The sequence below is a fragment of the Planococcus citri genome, chromosome 1 (genome assembly GCF_950023065.1).
Source record: "Planococcus citri chromosome 1, ihPlaCitr1.1, whole genome shotgun sequence".
Lineage (NCBI taxonomy): Eukaryota > Metazoa > Arthropoda > Insecta > Hemiptera > Pseudococcidae > Planococcus > Planococcus citri.
In genome coordinates this window covers 86985717-87008235 of record NC_088677.1, presented here as the reverse complement: position 1 = coordinate 87008235, position 22519 = coordinate 86985717, and the positions used below count along the sequence as shown (strand labels likewise).

General features: G+C 35.9%; 1 protein-coding gene across 1 annotated transcript; it reads right to left on the bottom strand.

Moving 5' to 3' along the window:
• Window positions 1–505: 505 nt before the first annotated feature.
• On the bottom strand, window positions 506–7332 carry LOC135839685 (acyl-CoA Delta-9 desaturase-like). Its single transcript, XM_065355824.1, has 7 exons — window positions 7165–7332; window positions 6425–6671; window positions 6190–6320; window positions 3756–3961; window positions 3238–3423; window positions 2672–3003; window positions 506–2467 (listed from the first exon to the last, which is right to left on the bottom strand). The coding sequence occupies exons 2-6, from the start codon at window positions 6645–6647 to the stop codon at window positions 2685–2687; spliced, it is 1065 nt and encodes a 354-aa protein (XP_065211896.1). The 5' UTR covers window positions 6648–6671; window positions 7165–7332; the 3' UTR covers window positions 506–2467; window positions 2672–2684.
• Between the last annotated feature and the right edge of the window lie 15187 nt (window positions 7333–22519).

The window sequence follows — 22519 nt, the reverse complement described above, 5'->3', positions numbered from 1 at the left end:
ATTGAACCAAAGACATCTAAAATGAAACTGAATCGCGAAAATTTTTATGCCATGATGAAGTAGGGGTAGTACCCTCAAGTCACCTTTAGTGGCACTTCGCCAGATATAAACCTCTAGGCGCTAGAGCAAGTTTTCTAACTTACCCCGAATTCCAACTTCCCCCAGTGCACCTTAGTAAAAATCATTTTGTTTTAATAATTTTTACTAAATCATGATAATAAAAATTACATGTTTCAATTGTACAAAAATTAGTTTAATTACTCATTTTGAAGTAATTTTTAAATTATAAGTAAAAAGTTGAAAATTATTCATGTCAAGGTAATTCTTACTATACCTACTTATGGCTATAGTAGACAAAAAATTAATGAAATGAATTTTTAGTTAGCAAATGATATCATAATTCATAACTCAATTTCAGCATTATTTTTGCCCCATTATCATGTACTACATAGGTAACTCCAAAGCATTTACCTATCCAATTTTCCTACAAAAAATCTGTCACCTACCTACTTACGAGGTATAGTCATAAAGTAAGTTTCACATTTTTTTTTAAAATAGAAGGCGTGGATATTTTTTGACCAAAATTGGAGGGGATGTAGTTCAAACATTCGACCAGATCTGACAAAATTTATTTTGCATTTGGGTGCGTTGTTCGTATTTCACAGCGTGATTAGTAAAGTGCTGATAGAAAAGTGCCGTCCAAATGTGGTATTTGGCCACAAAAAAAAATTTGTAGTTGTAATAATATGACTAAAATTTATCAAAAATTACTCAAAACGTATCATAGTAATCTTATTTCAAGTTAAGATGTGATTTGGCGCTGTAATTTGTTCATGTGATGGTTGCAAAATTTTTGGTGCTGAGTGACTCTCAACAATGCCGACATTCAGCAGATTATCACTGAACAATTTACTTGATTTGGATTTTGATTGAATCAAAATAATGTTAGTATGTTATGTTTTGAGTGGTTCTCAATCAATTTTCCGATGAATTTTTATTTTGTTAGGTTGAAAAATTCATTTTTTCTGAAATATAATTTTTGGACGGCATTTTTTTATCAGCACTTTACTAATCACGCTGTGAAATACGAACAATGCACCCAAATGCAAAATAAATTTTGTCAGATCTGGTCGAATGTTTGAACTAGGTCCCCTCCAATTTTGGTCAAAAAATATTCACGCCTTCTATTTTTTTTAAAAATGTGAAACTTACTTTGTGACTATACCTCGTACCTCATGGGGATTCGAACCTGGGTCCCTAAATTTCCTATTCCTACCTACATGCCCTAACCACTCAGCCACGAATTTACTACGATGGTTAGGGCATTAAAATAATATATGAGAGGCGTTTCGCGAAATGGGTCCTTGTGGTGATTCGATGTTTTTTTTTTTTATTGACGATTACGACTTACTTTTTCACGAGAAATCGAATGGTGCAATCAGATTTCGCCTATCTCATCAACTTCTCGTGTAAAAATTACTTGAACATGAATACTCAAAAACTCACATTTTTGGGAAATCAAAAAACAAAGTTTTTGTTGGTTTTTAATTTTTAAAAAAAAAGAAAAAAAGGTCGATGGAAAAATTATTTTATTGTTGTTACCTACGTAAAATTTCATGGCGAATCCGAATTTCTCCGTATTTTTTTGCGGGGTAGTCTATAACGTTGTGTAAATTCGGCTGTGCACCACAAGGTCCCTTTTCTAAATCAGGGATATCAGGCGATGATGAACGAATTTCGTCAAAATTTCACTTCCAACCTATGCGCAAGACAACACTGCATCCAAAAATCAAAAAAAAAAAAAAAAAAAACGAAAAAATCGAAGCAATTCGATGTTTTTTCTCTCCTGAAAAAATCGAAATATCACCACAAGGGCCCTTATCGCAAAACCCCTCTCATATTTGTTTGGTAAACGCCCTACCAAACCACTCCCACTTGGAATTTACAGCTAACAGACCGGGGGTGTAACAGGGTACAATGAAACACAGCTGGTGATAGAATAGACTGGGGGTATAGCAGGGTACAATGAGCGGCAGGTGTTCTACAAGTCCCCTTTTCCCCTTTTTTAGGATTTAATGCATTAAAATAATGAACTAAAATTGCAATTACTCAACAATTACCCATCCGAATTGAAATTTCTCTACTGCCGACATTTTGAAAAATCCTATACAAATACTCCCGCAGTTTTTGAATTGTAGAATAAATCTAGTTTTTCATAAAAATGTTTAAAATATATCGATAGCAAAATCAGGTAGCGCGAGCCATTTCATTTTTTTCTGAAGAAATGAGAAATAGCTGCGCCTCTCTTTGGCTTTAAGACCCACATTTTTTGTGATGGGATGTTACCTCAAAGGGTGTGGAACTGTGGATTCGATCTGAATTCGCGATACTTCTTTTTTTATCGCGGGCCACTGTTTCATCATCAACTTTTTGAGCCCATTCTCAGCACATCCTTTGGTTTGAACGCCTGAAATAGAAAATAGAATTCTACTCGTAGGTAACTATTAAGAATTGAATCACAATGTTTATTGGAATGGAAATTGTAATTTCAAAGACAACTAGGTATCGAGTTTTTTCTTCTACGGGTTTTTATTTTTATTTTGGCAACATTGAATGAAGATTATTTGTTTTACAAATCATTATTGACTAGGTAATGGTTAAATACTCGTACCTGTGCATTTTATTTATTCATCTTTCTTGTTGATTACTACCGCCTCATCGATGTCTTGTTTTGGAATATCTTTATCACCCCATCCCCAAACTGGATGACTGCCATCTCCAGTTCTTTGAGCTCTTTTCTTGATCGTTTCAGCGGAGACAGTTTTCAAATCGTAAGCCCATCCGATCTTAGCAAAAAAATCGATAAATGCAGTCGTCGTGTTGAACGAGTAGTCTCCCAATTCTGCTGTCTTGTAATCCCATGGAAAAACATGATGATAATTGTGCCATCCTTCGCCTAAAGTTAGCACTGCTATGCTCTTACTCTGAACTGGATTAATGCTTCTGCGAGAAGAAAATTCATCGTAAAGTAGGTAGGTACTCAATTTGTTGGTTTCTGAAACTCTCTCAGCAAGTTTCTATAGTTATAAACGAACAATAAATTCTGTCTTTCGCAATTCAGTACCTACAATACTTATATCACATAGGTACACCTTAGCTACTGTGGCTTTTATCGGTATCTACTTGAGTTGGTAATTTGAAAATCGCGACGCATTAAGAACTTGAAGCCACACTCACCCATCGTATGGCCTATTTCCCCACATATGTGCGACGCTGTTCACTAGCGCAGTAGTATTGAAGGAAAATGCATATCTGAACATGGTCGCAATGAACCAAGCATTCGGCCAAGTCTCTCCCCAAAAATAAACCGGTACCACGGTGGGAATAATGAAACATAAAAGCGGCATCAAGATTGAATAGTATCTGTAATGTGAAAAACACACTGCAATGATTGTGAAATATGCATTTTTATTCCACAAGCTTCAAACTGAATGAACCTCACATGAAATAACTATACCTAATACCAGACAGGAGGAAAAGTCAAGCTGAACAAAAAGAAAGAGAAAAATTTAAGAAAAGTTGAGCGGAAAGTTCTCATATCTGTGCAAAATAAGTACACCAACATCATCACCATTATCGTCATTGAGAAAGAAAAATCGTACGAATAAAAGTTATTCTTTGGAAATGGTGCCTTTTAATGCCATGCCATGAGCTAAGATATAATGCAGAAATTTTGTGAAGTGTGCATAACTTACTTTTTTTGAAATGCAACAATCAGATCTTCTTCCAGATCGGACAAATCATTTAGTTTTCCTTTCTCAATTACATCAGGATGTTTACGACACAGAACCCATCCAACATGAGAGAAGAAGAATCCTCGATTGACGTTATGAGGATCAGCGTTTGTATCCGAATATTTATGATGCACTCTGTGGTCTCTAACCCATTCGTATACAGAATTCTGTAACATGACTAATTGACCGTTAAAAACAAAGAAAGTGCATAAAACGTAACGTTTTTAGGTACGTAAGTATTCAATTATCTAGGTGAAAGAGTTTAATTTAAGCTCCCTGAACATTCGTAATTTTTTGAACCCTTTTTTTAGAGCCCCCCCCTTGGGTGTAATGATTTAGATAATAACTACTGAGGTGGTTAAGACAAGAAATGGCACTTAGGTGGAAACTTGCCTTTCTGTTGAACCCTCTAGGTCAATTTGGAGGGGCTACAGACTTTCCTAAATGTCAAAAAAACTCATTTGACTCTGGAGAGGGGTCAAATGGGGTTGGAAGGTTGAAACCTGCAAAAGGCCCTTCGGGTACCTCTTCCCATTGTACTGTGAAAATTCGGACTCTCTAGGTCAATTTGGAGGGGCTGTAGGCTTGGCTAAACGTCAAAATTTTCAAAAAACACTTAGAATGGATGAAAAATCCACTTTTTTGACTCTGGAGAAGGGTCAAATGGGGTTGGAAGGTTGAAACCTGCAAACGGCACTTCCGGCACATCCTCCCAATGTACTGTGAAAATTTGAACCCTCTAGGTCAATTTGGAAGGGCTGCAGGCTTGGCTAAATGTCAAAATTATCAAAAAACACGTAAAATCGATGAAAAAATCCACTTTTTTGACTCTGGAGAGGGGTCAAATGGGGTTGGAAGGTTGAAACCTGCAAAAGGCCCTTTGGGTACCTCTTCCCATTGTACTGTGAAAATTCGGACTCTCTAGGTCAATTTGGAGGGGCTGTAGGCTTGGCTAAACGTCAAAATTTTCAAAAAACACGTAAAATCGATGAAAAAAATCCACTTTTTTGACTCTGGAGAGGGGTCAAATGGGGTTGGAAGGTTGAATCCTGCAAAAAGCACTGAAAGGGCACCCTCTCATTGTATGCTGAAAATTTGGACCCCCCCCAGGTCAATTTTAGGGGCAAGGGGGTCGAAAATAAGGATAAAATGTGGTTCCTCCCAGCTAAAATGGAGTGGGGGTGACCTAGGAAGCTGAAATTTGGATATGTTGATCACAATGGAAGTACTGATCTATGGTATGATTTTGGACTCTTTTCGTTCATTTGGGGCCTTATTATGCCCCTCCAAAAAATGGACCTTTCTGTTATTTTCAACTTTGACCCTTCAAACTGCGGGGGTCAATTCTAGGTCTTGAAAGAACCTTATTCCCTAAGTTTAAGTTGATTTCATTAATGAGAGCAGGTTCCAGGTGATAAAATGTAAAAATGACCATTGTGCTGAAACTTATAATTATCTATATATATATATGTATAGGTTCACGACTGCACACTTATGAACCCATGTGTGGGTTAATCTTCCATAAGAAGTGAACCAGTAGGTTTATCAGCCTGGCCCACTTTGTAAAGGCTAAAGTTACCAATTGAGGTGGGGTCTGAAGGCTCTGGAAATCGGAGGGGGTTAGATGAGTGCAGCAGAAAATCTGACGTCATATTCGTACTCAACGGTATCGAATCATGCGAAAACAACACCCTACTTACAAACATTAATTATTTCCCCCAAAATTCTCATTTGACCCCCCCCCCCACCCCTACGAAACGTTTTTTCCATTTTTCACCATGACGCACCAAAGCAACAATTTCAAAAAAATATGATGTTTAGAAGTCAAAAATACATCCAAAAAACGTGTTTAGAAAATTGTACCTCGCAATGTTCATTATTGTTAAAACGCATAAAATAAGTTGGAAAACTCCATTTTGAGGGGTAAATACGAGGGGAGGAGGTTGAAAATTTTTTGTAGGGATAGCTCTTACGGATGTCTACAACATACTCGGTAAGGTCGCAGAAAGAAGCTAAGTAGAAGCCATCTATTTACATAAAGCAGTACAATTTACTCTAAATCAAAAAATTTTCAGGTTTTTGGGGGGTTAGTACGCGGGAAGGGGGCTAACACGAAAACTGTTGATATTTTTGGGTCCAGCGTGAAATTTTAACCCATTTTGATGGGTCACACGGCTACTTTTGAAAAAAAATTGCGAAGTTGGCATTTGATGAAAAGTTGTACTTACGCAACTTTGAAAATTAATTGCGACGAAATGTGCCGGTCGAATTTCGTGAATGTGATGATTTTGGAAAGGTAAATGTGTGGTCTAACGGGACATTCGAGAAAAAATTGTCCCCTCCGCATACAACAGGTAAATTCCAAATTAAATAATTAATCCGTACGTAGACCTACCTCAAATGCGATGGTGTTGAAAACTATCAATATCAATCTCAACTGCCATCTGGCTTTGTAAGCTCTATGCGACCACAGCCTATGAGCACCTGCAGTAATTCCTATTTTGGCGCATACGTATAGTAGGAAAGCTGCACAGAATTTTCAAGATAAATCAATGTCGGTATTTCGCAGTAGGAGATTATTTTTCAAACGAGATGTACTTGAGGTAGGTAGTAGGTACCTACTTACTTACCCCACATATTTGTTAATAATTCAGCCGAAGTCAATGCTAAATATACACCATAAAGAGCAGCTAAATGTAGGTACGCGTATAAGACCACATTTCGCCAGACCAATTTTCTTTTGTATTCCTTATTGTTAGCTAATTTAGAATGTGTTATCTGCCCATTCGATGCCCCAACTACGTCGTTTTCAAACAACACCCCGGTGTGAGTACTTGAGGAACTGAATTCCATCGCATTCCAAGTAAGTATAAATATCTGTAAAAAAACAAAGTGGCTGCCACGTGAGTAGGTCTAGGTAGCCAAATGTAGCAAAGGAGATATTCCTTTCCTCAACAAATGGATGAAAATCTGATTTAAAATCAAAAATATACCTACATATTCGTATAGGATATGTAGGTGCAAAAATGAACAATTTGAAATCTTTAAACAAATTGTTAAAAAAATGTTCTATTTCTACATATTTCCTAATTAAAACACGTTTTTCTTCTTCGTATAATGTTCATTCAAAATTCGTCCCTACTTAGTGCGTATGTAGGCATCCTACATTGACCTACTCTATTTTCTCAATAACGACTTTTAAAATCTGGTAGGCACTTCAGACTTGTCTTGAAATAATTTTACAATCGCTCGAGAAAAGAAAAAATTTCCTACTCACGCGAGAAGCATTTAAATAACCTCGCTTTTCTCAATTTTAAAGAAGCAAACAAAACTTTGAAAGCACTAAAAATAAAATTTTTAGAAAACATACCTTTTAAACTTCTGTAGAATTATTTTTCACCACTACGCAGTTAGGTATACGTAATTATATAGGTAGGTATAAACTTTTATTCAGCTATACTGCGCGTTATCATTCATAAATTCAATGAAACTACTACTGATGAAATAGTTGAAGTCTGCACATCTTTATATTATGTACTATGTATGTAAGTAGGTATAATGAAGACGATCAATAAGTCCTTCAGAATTGAGTAGGTACCTAAAAATATTTTATCTCAAATTGTGTAAGTAGTATGTAACGTTGAATGCTCAACTTGAAAGACGTCCGAACTTGAGATTTTTAAATTTTTTTAGTACTCATGTCATTTGGTTTGCATTTTAGGCAATGCAGTTTTACACGTGTAATTCACGTAAAAATTACGTGATGGAGTGTTCACGTATTAGGATCGCATAGTCTGTATTTTATATCTGATAAGATAGGTACCTACTACTATGTATGTCTACGTACGTGGGTACTTGTGTAATTATTATTTCATCAAACGTAGACAATCCTAACAATACTCAACGGAACGTCACAAGTGTGCAGTATGGGTGCTTTGGTAATGGTACAAATTACCTATCTCAAAATCTATATATGTATTAATAGCAAGGTGGTTTTTTTGTAATCGTTCGTTTGGAAGAACCGCCGAACCGATTTTGTTCGACGATGTCTCAAAAAATAGCTTTTGACCCGTAGATGTGCAGGTTTTGGTCAAAAGTTCAAAAAGTTTTGAAAAAATCTTTCAAAAGCTTCAAAAAGCTCAAAAATTGATACAGTATTAACAAGCGTGACGATGTATACGCAAAAGTACGTATGGTCCACCTAGAAAGAGCTTTCCAAAAAATACTTTTTCACCATATTTGCAAAACTTTTGAAGAAACCTTAAAGCTGCGAAAAGTTGAAAAAGCTTAGATATGATTTAAAAATATATAATAGCAAGGCGCTTTTTTTGTGATCGTTTGTTTGGAAGAACCGCTGAACCGATTTTGTTCGACGATGTCTCAAAAAATAGCTTTTGACCCGTAGATGTGCAGGTTTTGGTCAAAAGTTCAAAAAAATTTGAAAAAAGCTTTCAAAAGATTCAAAAAGCTCAAAAATTGATACAGTATTAACAAGAGTAACGATGTATACGCAAAAGTACATATGGCCCACCTAGAAAGAGCTTTCCAAAAAATACTTTTTCACCATATTTGCAAAACTTTTGAAGAAAGCTTGAAGCTGCAAAAATTTGAAAAAGCTTAGATATGATTTAAAAATGTAAATAACAAGGTGTTTTTTTTTGCGATCGTTCGTTTGGAAGAACCACCGAACCGATTTTGTTCGACAATGTCTCAAAAAAAAGCTTTTGCCCCGTAGATGTGCAGGTTTTCATCGAAAGTTCGAAAAGTTCTAAAGGAAGCTTTATGAAGCTTCAAAAAACTCCTAAAGTTTGGTACAGTATAAACAACTGTGACGATGTATACGCAAAAGTACGTATAGTCTACCGAGAAAGAGCTTGCCAAAAAATGTTTTTTGACCATATTTGTGAAATGTTGGAAAAAGTTCAAAGCTCGAAAAAGTTCAAAAAACGTTATACATGACACAACTAATTAGAATTCTTCAGTACCCAATAACTATTTTAATGTATGTATGGTCTACTAGAAAGTGCTTGCTAAAAAATACTTTTTGACCACATTCTTAAAGTTTTGAAAAAAGCATAAACCTCAAAAAAGCTCAAATGTCAAATTTTCCTTATATTATTGTGTAATATGTGGATTGATATGTTTTCGAGGTCTAAAGTTCGAATCTGCAGTCATTTTTTTGTTGGGGTTGTGGAGTGAATCGTGGAGGAGCTTAAAGCTTGAAAAAGTTCAAAGATTGTCATACTGGGTCATTCCACGTCAATCGGACCAAGAAGTGGTAGGTGGGTTCGCCGATTTTTCTGAAATTTTTCCTGTGGAAAGACCTTCCAAAGGGATGACCAATGGCGCAAATCGCAGCCCTCTAGCCCATTTTTAACGGCAGCCAGGGGGTGTCAAAGTTTTCAGTGATCCTAAAATACCATCCATTTCAGCAGTGGATTACTCGATAACCACGATACCTATCAAAATGAAACTTTTTCCGATAGTTAGGATCGTTTTGAAAGGCTTTTTGGTGATATCATAAAAATCAGTGTTGCCACTATTTTTTGTATAAAAAATTAGCTGAAAAAGTTTCAAAACGTAGTTTTTATATCGTTCAGACTCTCAAAAATTCTGAAAAAAATATATTATAGACAACTGTTCATGCTGAACAACATATTAAAAAATTGGGATGGTAACTTGGCACAAAGTCGATTTAATAAAATTTAAAGTTTGCGAAAAAATGCGATTTTTTAATTTAAAACATGAAAACAAGTTTTGATAGGTAAAGTTGACCCATTTGACCCCCATTTTTACGTATCTGTTGAAAAAGTTGAAAAAACCCTTTCACTCGATGAAATGAACTCACAAAAAAATGAAAATTCGAAAAGATTCAAAAAATGAACGAATTTTTATTTTTTTGTTGTGAGTGTAATTTTCATCAACTTATTCATGAAATACGTCAGAAAGAGGTCAAAATAAGACAACTGAATTTTAAACTTTTTTTGATGTTTGAAATTGAAAATTGAATTTTTTCAAATTTTGATTTTCTTGTGAGGAGCTTATTTCATCGAGTGAAAGGGTTTTTTCAACTTTTTCAACAGATACGTAAAAATGGGAGTCAAATGGATCAACTTTACCTATCAAAACTTGTTTTCATGTTTTAAATAAAAAAATCGCATTTTTTCGCAAACTTTAAATTTTATTAAATCGACTTTGCGCCAAGTTACCATCCCAATTTTGTAATATGTTGTTCAGCAGGAAAAGTTGTCCATATTATATTTTTTTCAGAATTTTTGAGAGTCGGAACGATATAAAAATTACGTTTTGAAACATTTTCAGCTAATTTTTTGTGCGAAAAAAAGTGGCAACACTGATTTTCATGATATCACCAAAAAGCCTTTCAAAACTCTTAACTATCGGAAAAAGTTTCATTTTGATAGGTATCGCGGTTATCGAGTAATCCACTGCTGAAATGGATGGTATTTTAGGATCACTGAAAACTTTGACACCCCCTGGCTGCCGTTAAAAATGGGCTAGAGGGCTGCGATTTGCACCATTGGTCATCCCTTTGGAAGGTCTTTCCACAGGAAAAATTTCAAAAAAATCGGCGAACCCACCTACCACTTCTTGGTCCGATTGACGTGGAATGACCCTACTACATAAAAACACTTAAAATTCTCCAATGCCCAATGAAAATTTCAATTATATAGTCTCCCTAAAAAGAGCTCCCCAAAAAATACGTTTTGACCATATTCGTGAAATTTTGAAGGAAGCTTAAATCTGAAAAAAGTTCAAAAAGGTTCAGATATGATGTAAAAATTAGAATAATCCAGTTAAATATTTTAAAGTAGGTACCTATGTATAGTCTACCTATTTCAAGCTTGCCAAAAAATACTTTTTGACCATATTTGTGAAATTTTGAAGAAAGCTTAAAACTGAAAAAAATTTTAGAAAGCTTCCACTTTAGTTGTGATGGTTTTTATCAAAAGTTGAAAAGTTTCTGAAGGGAGCGTTAAAAAGTTTTTAAAAAGCTCAAAACAGAAAAACAACTGTGTTGATGTACACATGAAAAGTGCTATTTTTAGCACATTGGGTATCAAAATTAATCCTCGAACCATGGTTTCATTTTTTGGAGTTCTGGAGTGGTTATACCTAGCATCTCACTTTTTCATCAACTTATGCAAGTCTTGGACTATTTGGGAAAATCTCTACTGTTGAATGTAGGAGTTTAGATTTTTCAACTGGGGGGTTGAACTTTTTTTGCGAGTCCTTGAGAAAATTAGAATCCGTTTTGAGCAAAATCCTAATTGCATTTTTGACTCAGAAATTTTGAAATATTTTAAAAATTTTGTCAAGTATTTGTTAAAAAATGGTTGTTGAATTATTGAAAATGTTTGGACAATCAGGTGCTTCATCAATATCAGATGAAAAATTGAGCATAGCCGATTAAAAACCTATGCCAATTTTATTAATAAAATAAAAATCAACATTGTGAAGAAATTGCTGAATTTTTGATTTCAAAATTTTGAAATAATTTCAATTTTATGAAGAAATATTTTCAAATTTTGTGCGGAGTTTTGAGGAAAATAAATAAGAGTTCAAAATCAATACTTAATTGCGATATCGGGGATGGGTGAACTGAGAGAAACAACCTCTCAATAAAAAGGCACTGAAGTGTAGATGTGCAGGTTTATGTTGAAAATTCAAAAAGTTGCACTGTGAGCTCAAAAAATCTCAATAATCGATTATGGCGTATTGGATGGGTAGGGGTACATGTAAAGTACCTAGGTTGTACCTGGAGAAAAAAAAGCTTGCAAAAGTTCCCAGTCAAAGTTAAGTGAAAGTTTGAAATTTTCAGTCATGTGGTATTAAATCCAATCCGATGTGTTAGTTTCATTTCAACTGTAGAAAAAAACGAGTCTTTTTGGAATTTTTCAGTAACTTCTGCTAACAAAGTGATAAGTAGGTAGCCTAATTCGCAATTTTGCCTAAAACTGGAAATTTTTGTCAACTTTTTGAAAAATGAAACTATGACTTTTCAGGCAATTGTTATAAGAAAGATGATACGTTTTCTCAATTTTTGTAGAAAAGTACCTAGGACATTATTTTGATGAATGATAAAGCGATGACAGAGTGATGCTTTTTAGGATATTTTAGAGAACAATTTACACACGTGCTCCAGTGGTGAGGCGTGAGTTTTACTGGTAGGGAAGCAAAGTTAAACTTCCATACCCTAATTTAAAATTTTTAAATCAAGGTACCTAATTTGTATAACAAAAAAAAAGTAACTATCGCAACTCGTCGCATCGCTCTTGATTCGGATCTTACAGAGCTATGAACACGCGCATGCGCATAAAACACAGAACTGTAAATAAGAATTAGCAAACAACTAGAAGCAACTAGCAAGTTGCTTCCGAAGAATCATTGTTCGACGCTCTAACACACTCATTAAGGATGGCAAACATGATTCTTTTTTCCCTTGAAACTGGTTTTTTGGAAGCTATGTACAGTTTGCTTCCAACACACAGATTTATGATTTTTGTAGGTAATAGAAAAAGTGCATCGGATGACATTTGAACAAGATAATATTCTCGATTGTTTTAAAATAGGTATTTTTTCATTTATTTTATTGTCGATTTGTACTGATATTTTTTAATTAATTTAGTTTTCTACAACTCGGAAACTTTGAAGGGAAGCATTTCTTCCCTTGCTTCCATGGACGCTTCGCCACTGACATGCTCTTGGGTCTGGGCCTGAAAGAGAGGTGTGAGACACGGGTGATCCCTCTCACCTAGGTTGTTCAACCTGTACGCGAAAGAAATAATGAAAGAAGAAGTGTGAATCGAACAAATGAGATTCAAAATAAACAGCAGGAGAATAAGTAAATGAAATAAGTTACGCAGATGACAAAGTGATCCTTGCTGGGACAGAAGTGCAGATGCTGAAAATGATCAACCAAATCAATAGTGCTGGATTAAAATATCGAATGAAAATAAACGCTGGCATGACCAAGGTTTTGAGAGGAAACGATAAAGAGGTCAAAATCAACATCCGAACTCATGAAATTGAAAATGTAAACCAATTGAGATACCTTGGAGCGCTGATTAACAACAATGGTTGTGATCATAAAGAAATTAAATCACAGATTGGAATGGCAAAAAGTGCTTTCAATAACCAGTGCTGTGAGAATGCAGAAGTGCTCGTTCCCGTTCCCGTTCCCATTCCCGTTCTTTGTTCTCACAAAAAAAAAAACATTCTTGGCTTTCTTTGTTCCTTATTGCTTCCAAATCCAACACCTCGTTCCTGTTCCTATAGTTCTTGTGCTCCATATAAGCAGAAGCGTTTCCGTTCTCATTCTCAATCAAATTTCCAAAATTTACGTTTCTGTGTTCCCATTCCCATTCCCTATACTTAGGGTTCTGTGCAACAAGCGAAGCAATTTTTGGTGGAAATTTTGTCATTTTCTTCAATTGTACCCATAAACTACTAAAAGTTTGTGGAAAAGGAATATTTTCCCCTATTTTTCAGAGTTTTTGGAGGTAATTTGAGAACCCTGAAAGAACATCTGAGAACGCCAAATTAGCAATCCGTTCCCATTCCTGTTCCTGTTCTTGAAAATTTTCACAAGAGCGTTCCCGTTCCCTCCTGTTGTCATTCCCCTTCTTTAAATATAGGTACCTATATGTTCCTGTTCTCATTCTTTGAAGGAAATTTCAAAAGCGGGCGTTCTTTTTGGTTTCTAGTTGGTAAAAAAAAAGTCGTAATCCCAGAGTTAGTCAATTACTAAATACTAGGTAAGTTAGGTCATGTATCGCACTATAGGTACTGCTCATTATTTACCCACCTATTGAATAAATGTATACGTACTACGTCTACGTACCTACCATACATATGTATACTAGGCAGAAATATTGATACATTCGGTTCGGTGCGTTGAAAAATATTGATTTTTACGTGAAATTGTTATTCCAAGTGGTTGTACTTGTACTCACGTAATACCTAGATACCTACCTATATACTCGATTATTCAATTACATAATTTTTTTTTCTGTTCTTTCTCTTGTTCATTCTTCTTGTTGTACCTCATTATATGCGTGAATTGAGTACCTACCTACCGAATAATTCTTGTGATTGATATTCGTATATATTTCAGTAATGATCATGTTCGGAAAAATTTTTAAAGTTTTGATATTTTGCATTTTGGTAACTTTTTTGTCGAGTATTAATTGGGTCAATTGTACACCAGCGCAACCTTCTGGAGGTGGAAATGTGAGTAGAATTATTTTGTAAAAATTAGGTATTCATGGTAATTACCTAACTATGAGGTGGGCCAAAAAGTTGAGGAAAAAAATTCAACAATAGGGGGTTCAATCACTCTAGACCAGCTTTTTAAACTTTTTTTTCACATTTTTGAACAGTATTTTTATTTTTTTTATTTTTGAACAGAATCATCCTCCGAGCCCTAAGCCTGCTGGTAAACCTAATGGTGGAAAAGGACAAATGGTTAATTTACCTCCAGCAAAATCTACTACCATAAATTCATTTATATATTAGCCCTAAAATTATTATCTAAGGTACCTACCTAACAATGTTCGACCAAAGTCCTTGTCCTCTTCATCCTAGATATATTAAAATTCTGTAAATTGGACTAATTGTAAGTTACAATTAATATTTTGATTTTTCCCCTCCTTGAATAGAACCCTTCCACCACCGATCACAAAACTGATGCAGATACAATAACTGAAAATTTCGTCACATTACCCTCTTCATTGGAAAATACTTATCTGTGTGGTTAATATTAAAGTCAATTTTAACGTTAATTCCCATCTATCATCTACCTACATAATATTTAAGAGCATGTTTCGCAACGATTAAATATATTAATCTATCTCGCGTGTTTCTTTTTTTTTTTTTTTGACAGTCTCCTCCTCCTACCAAAGGTTCAGATAGCCACGGAAATGACGTCTGTTACAAGATAACTCCTATATGGGATTAACATCGTATAGCTTGGATGAATATTGATAGATACCTATTTATTAAGCTTAAATAAATCAGTTTTCTTGTCCATTTTTGTCATTTGTATTCATATCCTTCGTTGCTTAAGTAATTACATATGTATAAGGGCAAGCGTTGCACTTGAGGTTATTGCTTTTCAGTTGAATGAATAAAATAAAAAATAAAACACCTTTGAAGTTTGCAGCAAGGGAATTATTCAGACATGCCTCTTATTTCTAATCAGGAGGGATATCCTAGAAATTGGAGAAAGCATCAACTGCTGACACTCTTATTAGAAGGACAGATCCAGGGCTGGTGAACGAAACGATCCGTAGTGTTCTGTTCTGTTCTGTTCACGAACAAAAACTTTTTGTAGTATTCTGTTCTGGTTTCTGTTCAAGTTAATTTGGATTCTTTTTTTCTGTTCTGGTTTTGTTCAGGTTGATTTGGTTCTATTATGTTTCGTTCTGTTCTGTTCTCACCTTTGCAGTCATTTTTTCTTCGCTTACATGATGAATTCTCATAATAGATAGTTTTTTACCTTGAAAATTAAGCCTTTTACTGCCTTCGAAAGACAAAACAAAACTAAAAATGAAGTCTAAAACATGAAAAATAGTGAATAATTTGAATAAAATTGACAGATATTGTTCTGATCTGGTTGTTGTTTTTTGTTCAAAACGTTGAATCATTTTGTTCAGTTAGCGTTCATTTGTTCAGAGCAATATATCATTCTGTTTGGGTAACCTTCAGAAAATTTGAAAATTTGTGTGTTTATCGTTCCATTCATAGTGTTATGTTCATCTGTTCTGTTCACCAGCCCTGCAGATACCTACAATCAACTGACTTCCAAGCTCCATAGCAGAAGAAACACCAAAACAAGATCATTCAACCTTCTCCATTAGGGAGAAGCTAGGCATCAAAAAACCAAACTACACACCAATGGAACTGTATGTGTACAGGCACACCATGCAGGATGTAAACCAACTATAATAATATTCCTAAGGACCACCTTCCCCTCAACTCCCAGAAAGAGTAGCACTGAGCTCTCCACTTCTGTAGCATAGCAGCATGGGGAAGAGGCCTCAAAGGAGGCTGAACCCAAGAGGATAATGCCCAGAGACAGTTGCTCACTCAAGGAGGCTGGGAGCATCCATACTCCCTGTTATTCAGTGACCATGTTTTCATACCTGCTATGCAATACCTAGTGCTTTGTGGAATCCAACTACGAATTGCGATTCTATGCCCCAGTCAGTGCTGCCAGTGTGGGGGATCTCCTCCCATATCAACAATATCTTGACATGCGTGAACCAACACCTCATGATGTTGAGACCAGACTCATCTCCTCTGCTGCAGAAGTAATGAGGAGAAGAAGCTTGGGAAATTTGGCTTTAACAGAGGTCGAGTCCAACAGCCTACTCACGCTGGAGGAAGCCAACAAAGACTTATTTCTACACGGGCCCTCCTATGCACTGGCACACTGTGTCAGCCAAGACCTCAGAATGTCTCTTGGGATAGTGAGGGACTTCATCCACCACTTTGGAGGTATAGAGATGCTGTTGACCCAACCACACAATATGGGGGAAAGTAGCAATTCTAAAGCATAAAATTGAAGGAAGAGTAAGCTAGGGTCACTACATAATATTCTGCATAGACATGGACGCCACCATCGATCATTCAAATTTTGACGTGCCGATATCTTATCTGTCTTTGAGCCCTTGAAACCCCAAATTTTGGTACCAAAGACAAATTTTTATAAAAATTTCAATTCTCTCCAATTGAAGTCCCTTTTATATGTGTTTAGATTTTGGGTCAAATAGAGATCAAAGATGGAAGTGGGACCCTCGAAAACACTGTTACCAAATTTTCTCTATTTTACAGGCAAAACTATGGGTTTGTTAGACTAAATACTTCATCTGAATCATCCTACACCATGTTCATGCCACCGAGCCGCCATTTATTTAGAACTGGCATGGCATGAATTTTGGCGCATGCCAGTAAAACGCCCCGGAGCTGATGAAAATTGACCTCATGCAGCCACTGTGCAATTTCCTAATAGCTCATATGTCTAATTCTGCATCATCATAAAAATTCACTACTATAACAAACCAACATTATAAGAACTTCTCCCTTGGTATCCAAAATCTTGCCAGGGAATGTACTAGTAGAAAAATCAAAAAACTCACTATCTCATAGAATGGATGTGGGCTGGACCAGCTTGACTGGGGCTAGGTATGGTCAATCATTGTGAGCGAATTCAGGGAGATACCTATCAACATCAAGGTGTGTAATTGGACCTCCCTCAACACCAACTCTAATATGTACTTGTAAATAGTTACAAATAATAGTGTAACCAATTATCAAATATTCTCCTCAAATATAACTTATTTAATTTAATTTATATAGTATACTGAATGTATATTATAGCACTTCCTAAAGCTGAAGGAATGGAAGAAACCTATGGTACCTATGTGTCCATCCTCAGCATTCAAAATTACTCCAACTTTATCCATTTTGTTAGGTGGGGCCGAGTGTTCCCACTTTCACACATAAGAAATCGTAGGTATCCTTTTTGACAATCTCGCTCTAGGAGAGCACTTTCTGAGGTAGTCAGGTGCGGACTGGCCCTAGCAGGATACTGGGAGTTTCCCAGTGAGCCCCTCCAAAAAAATGAAAAAAATTGGTCCTTGTGGTAGACAATGGGCCCTTGCTAGCAAACATTTAAAATAAAACATGCAAAAATGGACTTTTTCCGTTTTTTTGGACTACTTTTTTCAAAAAATGTTTGCTCTCGCATCGCTCGAGCAGTATCACAAAACTTCTGGTTTGGGATTTGCCAGTGGACCCTTTCGATCCCAGTCCATGCCTGGAGGTAGTTATGGGTGCAGTGGTGCCTGGGGACCTCCTAAGCCTACGCCTAAATGGGAGACAGGTTGGGGGTTGCTCCAAATCAGTGGAAGGGGGAATGGGCTACATCCTAGGGTGACCACTCCCTCAACCCCGGAGTGGTGGGAGCAATTCTGGGATATTGCCTGGGAGCTCCGGGTCTTTGGCCTGGTGCTGGAGGGGGTAGCAGTCCGAACCAAAACTGGGGCCTCCCACTTACTGCAGCTCCAGGACCACTGGATGGCCGAACCATCCCCTCCCCCTCCTAGTTTTAAGCAAAATTGAAACGCACTCAATCTCGGCTTAGCTCATTCTAGTATCAAGTTTGTCATTTAGTATTAGAATTATCATCACCCTCCCCCCCCCTAAATTTAAGATTGTACTGGTATTATTCCTGCGGAAGGGAGCGTGGCCGCCCCCTCACTGCAGGAATATGTAATTATAAGATGTAAATAATATTCATAAATGGAAAAAAAACCTACGATTAGTTTTCTATTATATTCAACTGTTTATTTTTCATTAATTTGTTTTGAAACATTTTATCTAGCAATTGAGCATATCAAATCATTACACGCAAAGCAGCGGTTCAAGTTCAACTCTCTTCAGTGGCGATAATAATTCTCAAATCTGCACACAATATCTCCATTTTATCTCAACTAAGTAGGTACTTAATCATATTTTTCCTACTGATAAAGATTAAGATTGAGGAATCTGAGCTATCTCATTACACAATCTCGTTTCCCCCTCAACTGATGATGCCGATGGCACGAAAAAAGTACCATACACCAGTCTATAGCTCAATTCTACACGACGTTCTTTACACACAATTTGATATATTACTCCAAAAGTTCGCGATCGATGAATTTGACCACGAAAATTTCTCTAGTCGTGTTCGTGATCATTGTTGCAATAGTGATTCAATCGGTGTATTGTGACGATTGCCTACCAAACGGAGCACCCTGTCATTGGAACGGGCATATGGGAAAATGCTGCTCTAATTTTTGCAACCACCCAATAGGTAATCTGAATGGAGTTTGCGATGCCAAGCCAAAGAGATATAATGGGAGATTCTAATTTTCGTTCATCGAAGAAAGGTCGCTCAAAATGGTTTGATCGCGATTGATTTTGACATTATGGTATCTTGACTTCCAGAGATAGTCATCTAATACGTTCAAGTTGATTTTTATATACTGATAAACTCAATCTACTTTATCTATCACAAGTGAAACTACGTCACGTGTGTCATTTTTTCAAAAAAATTGCCCAATCACGAGGTAAATATGTACCATCTTTTTGGGCTGATTTTTTCAATGTGTTTTTTTATTAGACCTATAATAACTGGTACTCCGATCTGTCTTCCTTGTGGAGCAGAGTGCACTTATGACGGCAGTATGGGTTTCTGCTGTTCTGGGCAGTGTGTTCAGGTGCGTCCTGAAGTGGCCGGATATTGTGCATTCGAGAAAACTGCACGAAAAATTGAACTAATTGAAGCAACACGAAAAAATATAGCACAAGGAGACAAAGTCGTAGCCTCGTCCCCTGCCCCGGCCACGACTCAGGCTCCAGCTCCAGTTCAGTCTCCGGTCCCGGACCCAGCCCCAGCTGGGGTTAATATGATGGACAAATTTAAAAGATTTTTCGGTAACTCGTTAAGTAAACTAAGACGACCAAATTAATATCCGAAACCCTACGGATACAAAGTATTCTGATCGCAAGAGCTTTAACCTTCTGGTTTTCCAAACAAAAATACCTATAAGTATTGTACATTTTATTAGGTAAACGAAAAAAACATGTTTCGTAAAGATATTTTATTTGCCGAAGACTAGAAGTAATGTAATTTTAATCGCATATCGCATCAACCATCCAGTATGCAATGAACTTATGGCAAAAAATGCTGGTGGAAAGAATAATTGCGGAACCATTGCTGCGAAGGATCCATTTGCATGGCAACGCAAGATGAATGCAGCAGGGTAATTTGCCGAGAGAGACGCAGTCGCCATTGAATAAGAATTTTCGTCGATCAGGAACTGAGAATTAACACTGATTTGGAAATCATCTCTATACGAATGCATTAGTTTTTCGGTATACTCATGGTCAAAGATATTGCTCTTCAAAATCAAACGACTGGATTTTAAATTTACAATTTAATGATTAAGTATCCAGTACCTACATTGGATAGGTTGGTAAATACACGTATATAAATGACATCTTTTAATCAATTTTTTTTAAATTTTCAACCTCATCGTTTATTTTTGAAAAATTTCTGTTTGGTAAAATTTTATGGAAATTTCAAGTTTAAAAAATCTACTGGACGCTCCAGCGATTTCCAAGAAACCACTGGAGGCTCCAAAATGATTTTAAATTTACCTGCAGTCAACTTCATATCGCATTGAATTTATTTTACAGAATGAATTTAGGCTTTTCAATTCCATTTAAATGACATTTTGTGAAAATTTCAAGTTTCAAAAATCTACTGAAGGCTCCAGGAATTTTCAAAAGTTGCTGGAGGCCCCAAAATGACTTGAACCCGCATACAATTGATTTGATAGCGTATTAAAATTGGTTTTGGTAACATTTTATGCAAATTTTGAGCATAGAAAAATCTGCTGGAGGCTCCAGTAATTTCCAAAAAGTCGCTGGAGGCTCGAAAACGACTTGAATTCTACCTACATTCGACTTCATAGCGTAATGAAATTAGTTTGCAGAGTCAATTTCGGTTTTATAACTCCATTCGATGATTCGAAAATCTACTGGAGCCTCCAAGAATTTTTAAAAAGTCGCTGGAGACTCCTAAATGACCTACAGCCACCACCTGCCGACTCGATAATGTGTTTAGGTTGAAGTGCAGGGTGAATTTTTGTTTTATAAATTGCATTTGATAAAATTTTGAAGAAATATCAGGTATCAAAAATTTGCTGGAGGCTCCAGAACTGCTCAAAACCACTTGAAGTTCACCTGCAGGCGACTTCATGGCATATTGAGAATAGTTTGCAGAGTGAATTTTGGCTTTCAAACAGCAATTGATGAAATTTTGTAGAAATTTCAAGTTTCTAAAATCTGCTGGAGGCTCCAGAACTGCTCAAAACCACTTGAAATTCACAAGCAGTAGATTTCACAGCGTATTAAAATTAGTTTGCAGGTTAAATTTTGGCTTCCTAACTGCGTTTGGTAAAATTTTGTGGGAATTCCAAGTTCCAAAAATTTGCTGGAGGCTCCAGAACTGCTCAAAACGACTTGAAATTCACCTGCAGTAGACTTCATAGTGTATTGAAATTGGTTTCTTGAATAAATTTGGACTTTTCAACTACATTTGATGAAATTTTGGGGGATTCCAAGTTTCAAAAATGTTGCTGGAGGCTCCAGAACTGCTCAAAACGATTTTCGACTCCATAGCGTATTGAAATTGGTTCTCAGAGTTTTTTTTTCAACTTTCCAGCTGAATTTGATGAAATTTTGTAGTTATTTCAGGTTTCAAAAATCTACTGGAGGCTCCAGGAATTTTCAAAAAGTTTCTGGAGGCTTCAAAACGACTTGAAATCCACCTGCAGTCGACTTCATAGCGGATTTAAATTGGTTTACAGAGTGAACTTCGGTTTTATAATTCCATTTGATGATTCAAAAATCTACTGGAGGCTCCAGGAATTTTCAAAAAGTTTCTGGAGGCTTCAAAACGACGTGAAATTTACCTAAATTTGACTTCATAGCCTAATGAAATTAGTTTGCAGAGTCAATGTCGGTTTTATAACTCCATTCGATGATTCAAAAATCTACTGGAGGCTCCAAGAATTTTTAAAAAGTTGCTGGAGACTCTAAAATGACTTACATCCACCAGCAGCCGACTTAATAACGTGTTTAGGTTCAAGTGCAGGCTGAATTCCGTAATTCCAACTTCATTGATGAAAATTTGTAGAAATTTTCAAGTTTTAAAAATCTACTGGAGGTTCCAGAATTGCTCAAAATGGTTTGAAATCGTTTCCTATCGATTTTGCGGGTCGAAAATAGGGTAAATATCAAATTTCAGCTTTCTAGGTTGATTTGGTAAAATTTTGATTTTTTCCTCATTTTTGGAGAAAATTTGATTATCAAAAATTCACCAGCAATCGATTTGAAATTTGGGCTGGTGATGAAATGTTTGCATAGTGCAGAAGTTATTTTTTTTAAAATTTACCTATCGGTCAAAAATAGGGAAAAATCCAAATTTTACCAAACTATAACCCAAGTACCTAATTTCTGCCAGAGAAATTGATTGGAAACTGTCCTGAATGGTTTTGAGCAGATTATCTAAACAGAGAAATCATCTTAAATCGGTTCAATTTCAGCCTTTCACATTAATTAGATCAAATTTTGATTTTTTTTTGTCATAAATTAGCCTTTGAAATTTTAAAAATTCGCCGAAAATTGAAAAATGAATTCCAGTGTAGCTGAAGTTTGCGCTGGTGGAGTAAAATTGTGAGGCTCTTTTTCCATTTCTGTTCGTGAATTAAAAAACGTCGAAGGTTTGGTATGAAATAGGTACCTAACCCATGAAGTGAAAATTTCACGTTCAGAAGCCAAAATATGTAAGTATCTACATGTGCTCTGAAACATTTGTTAAAATAAAACTATAAAAATCACATTAATGGCGCGTTGGCGTTGTCGACAAATACGAATATTTTTTGAAAGAGATTTGTTACAAATTGCAATGAGTCGCGATGCGTGGCTTTAAATAAAATAACGAGAAAAATTCTATCACGCAAATATGTAGGTAATGAAACTGAAAGGGAATTTTTATAACATTGTGAAAGTTCGAATAATACAGTGTTTTCCTAAAAAAATTTGTAGGTTATTTTTGTCCGAGTTTTTTTGAAATTTTTATTTACTTACCT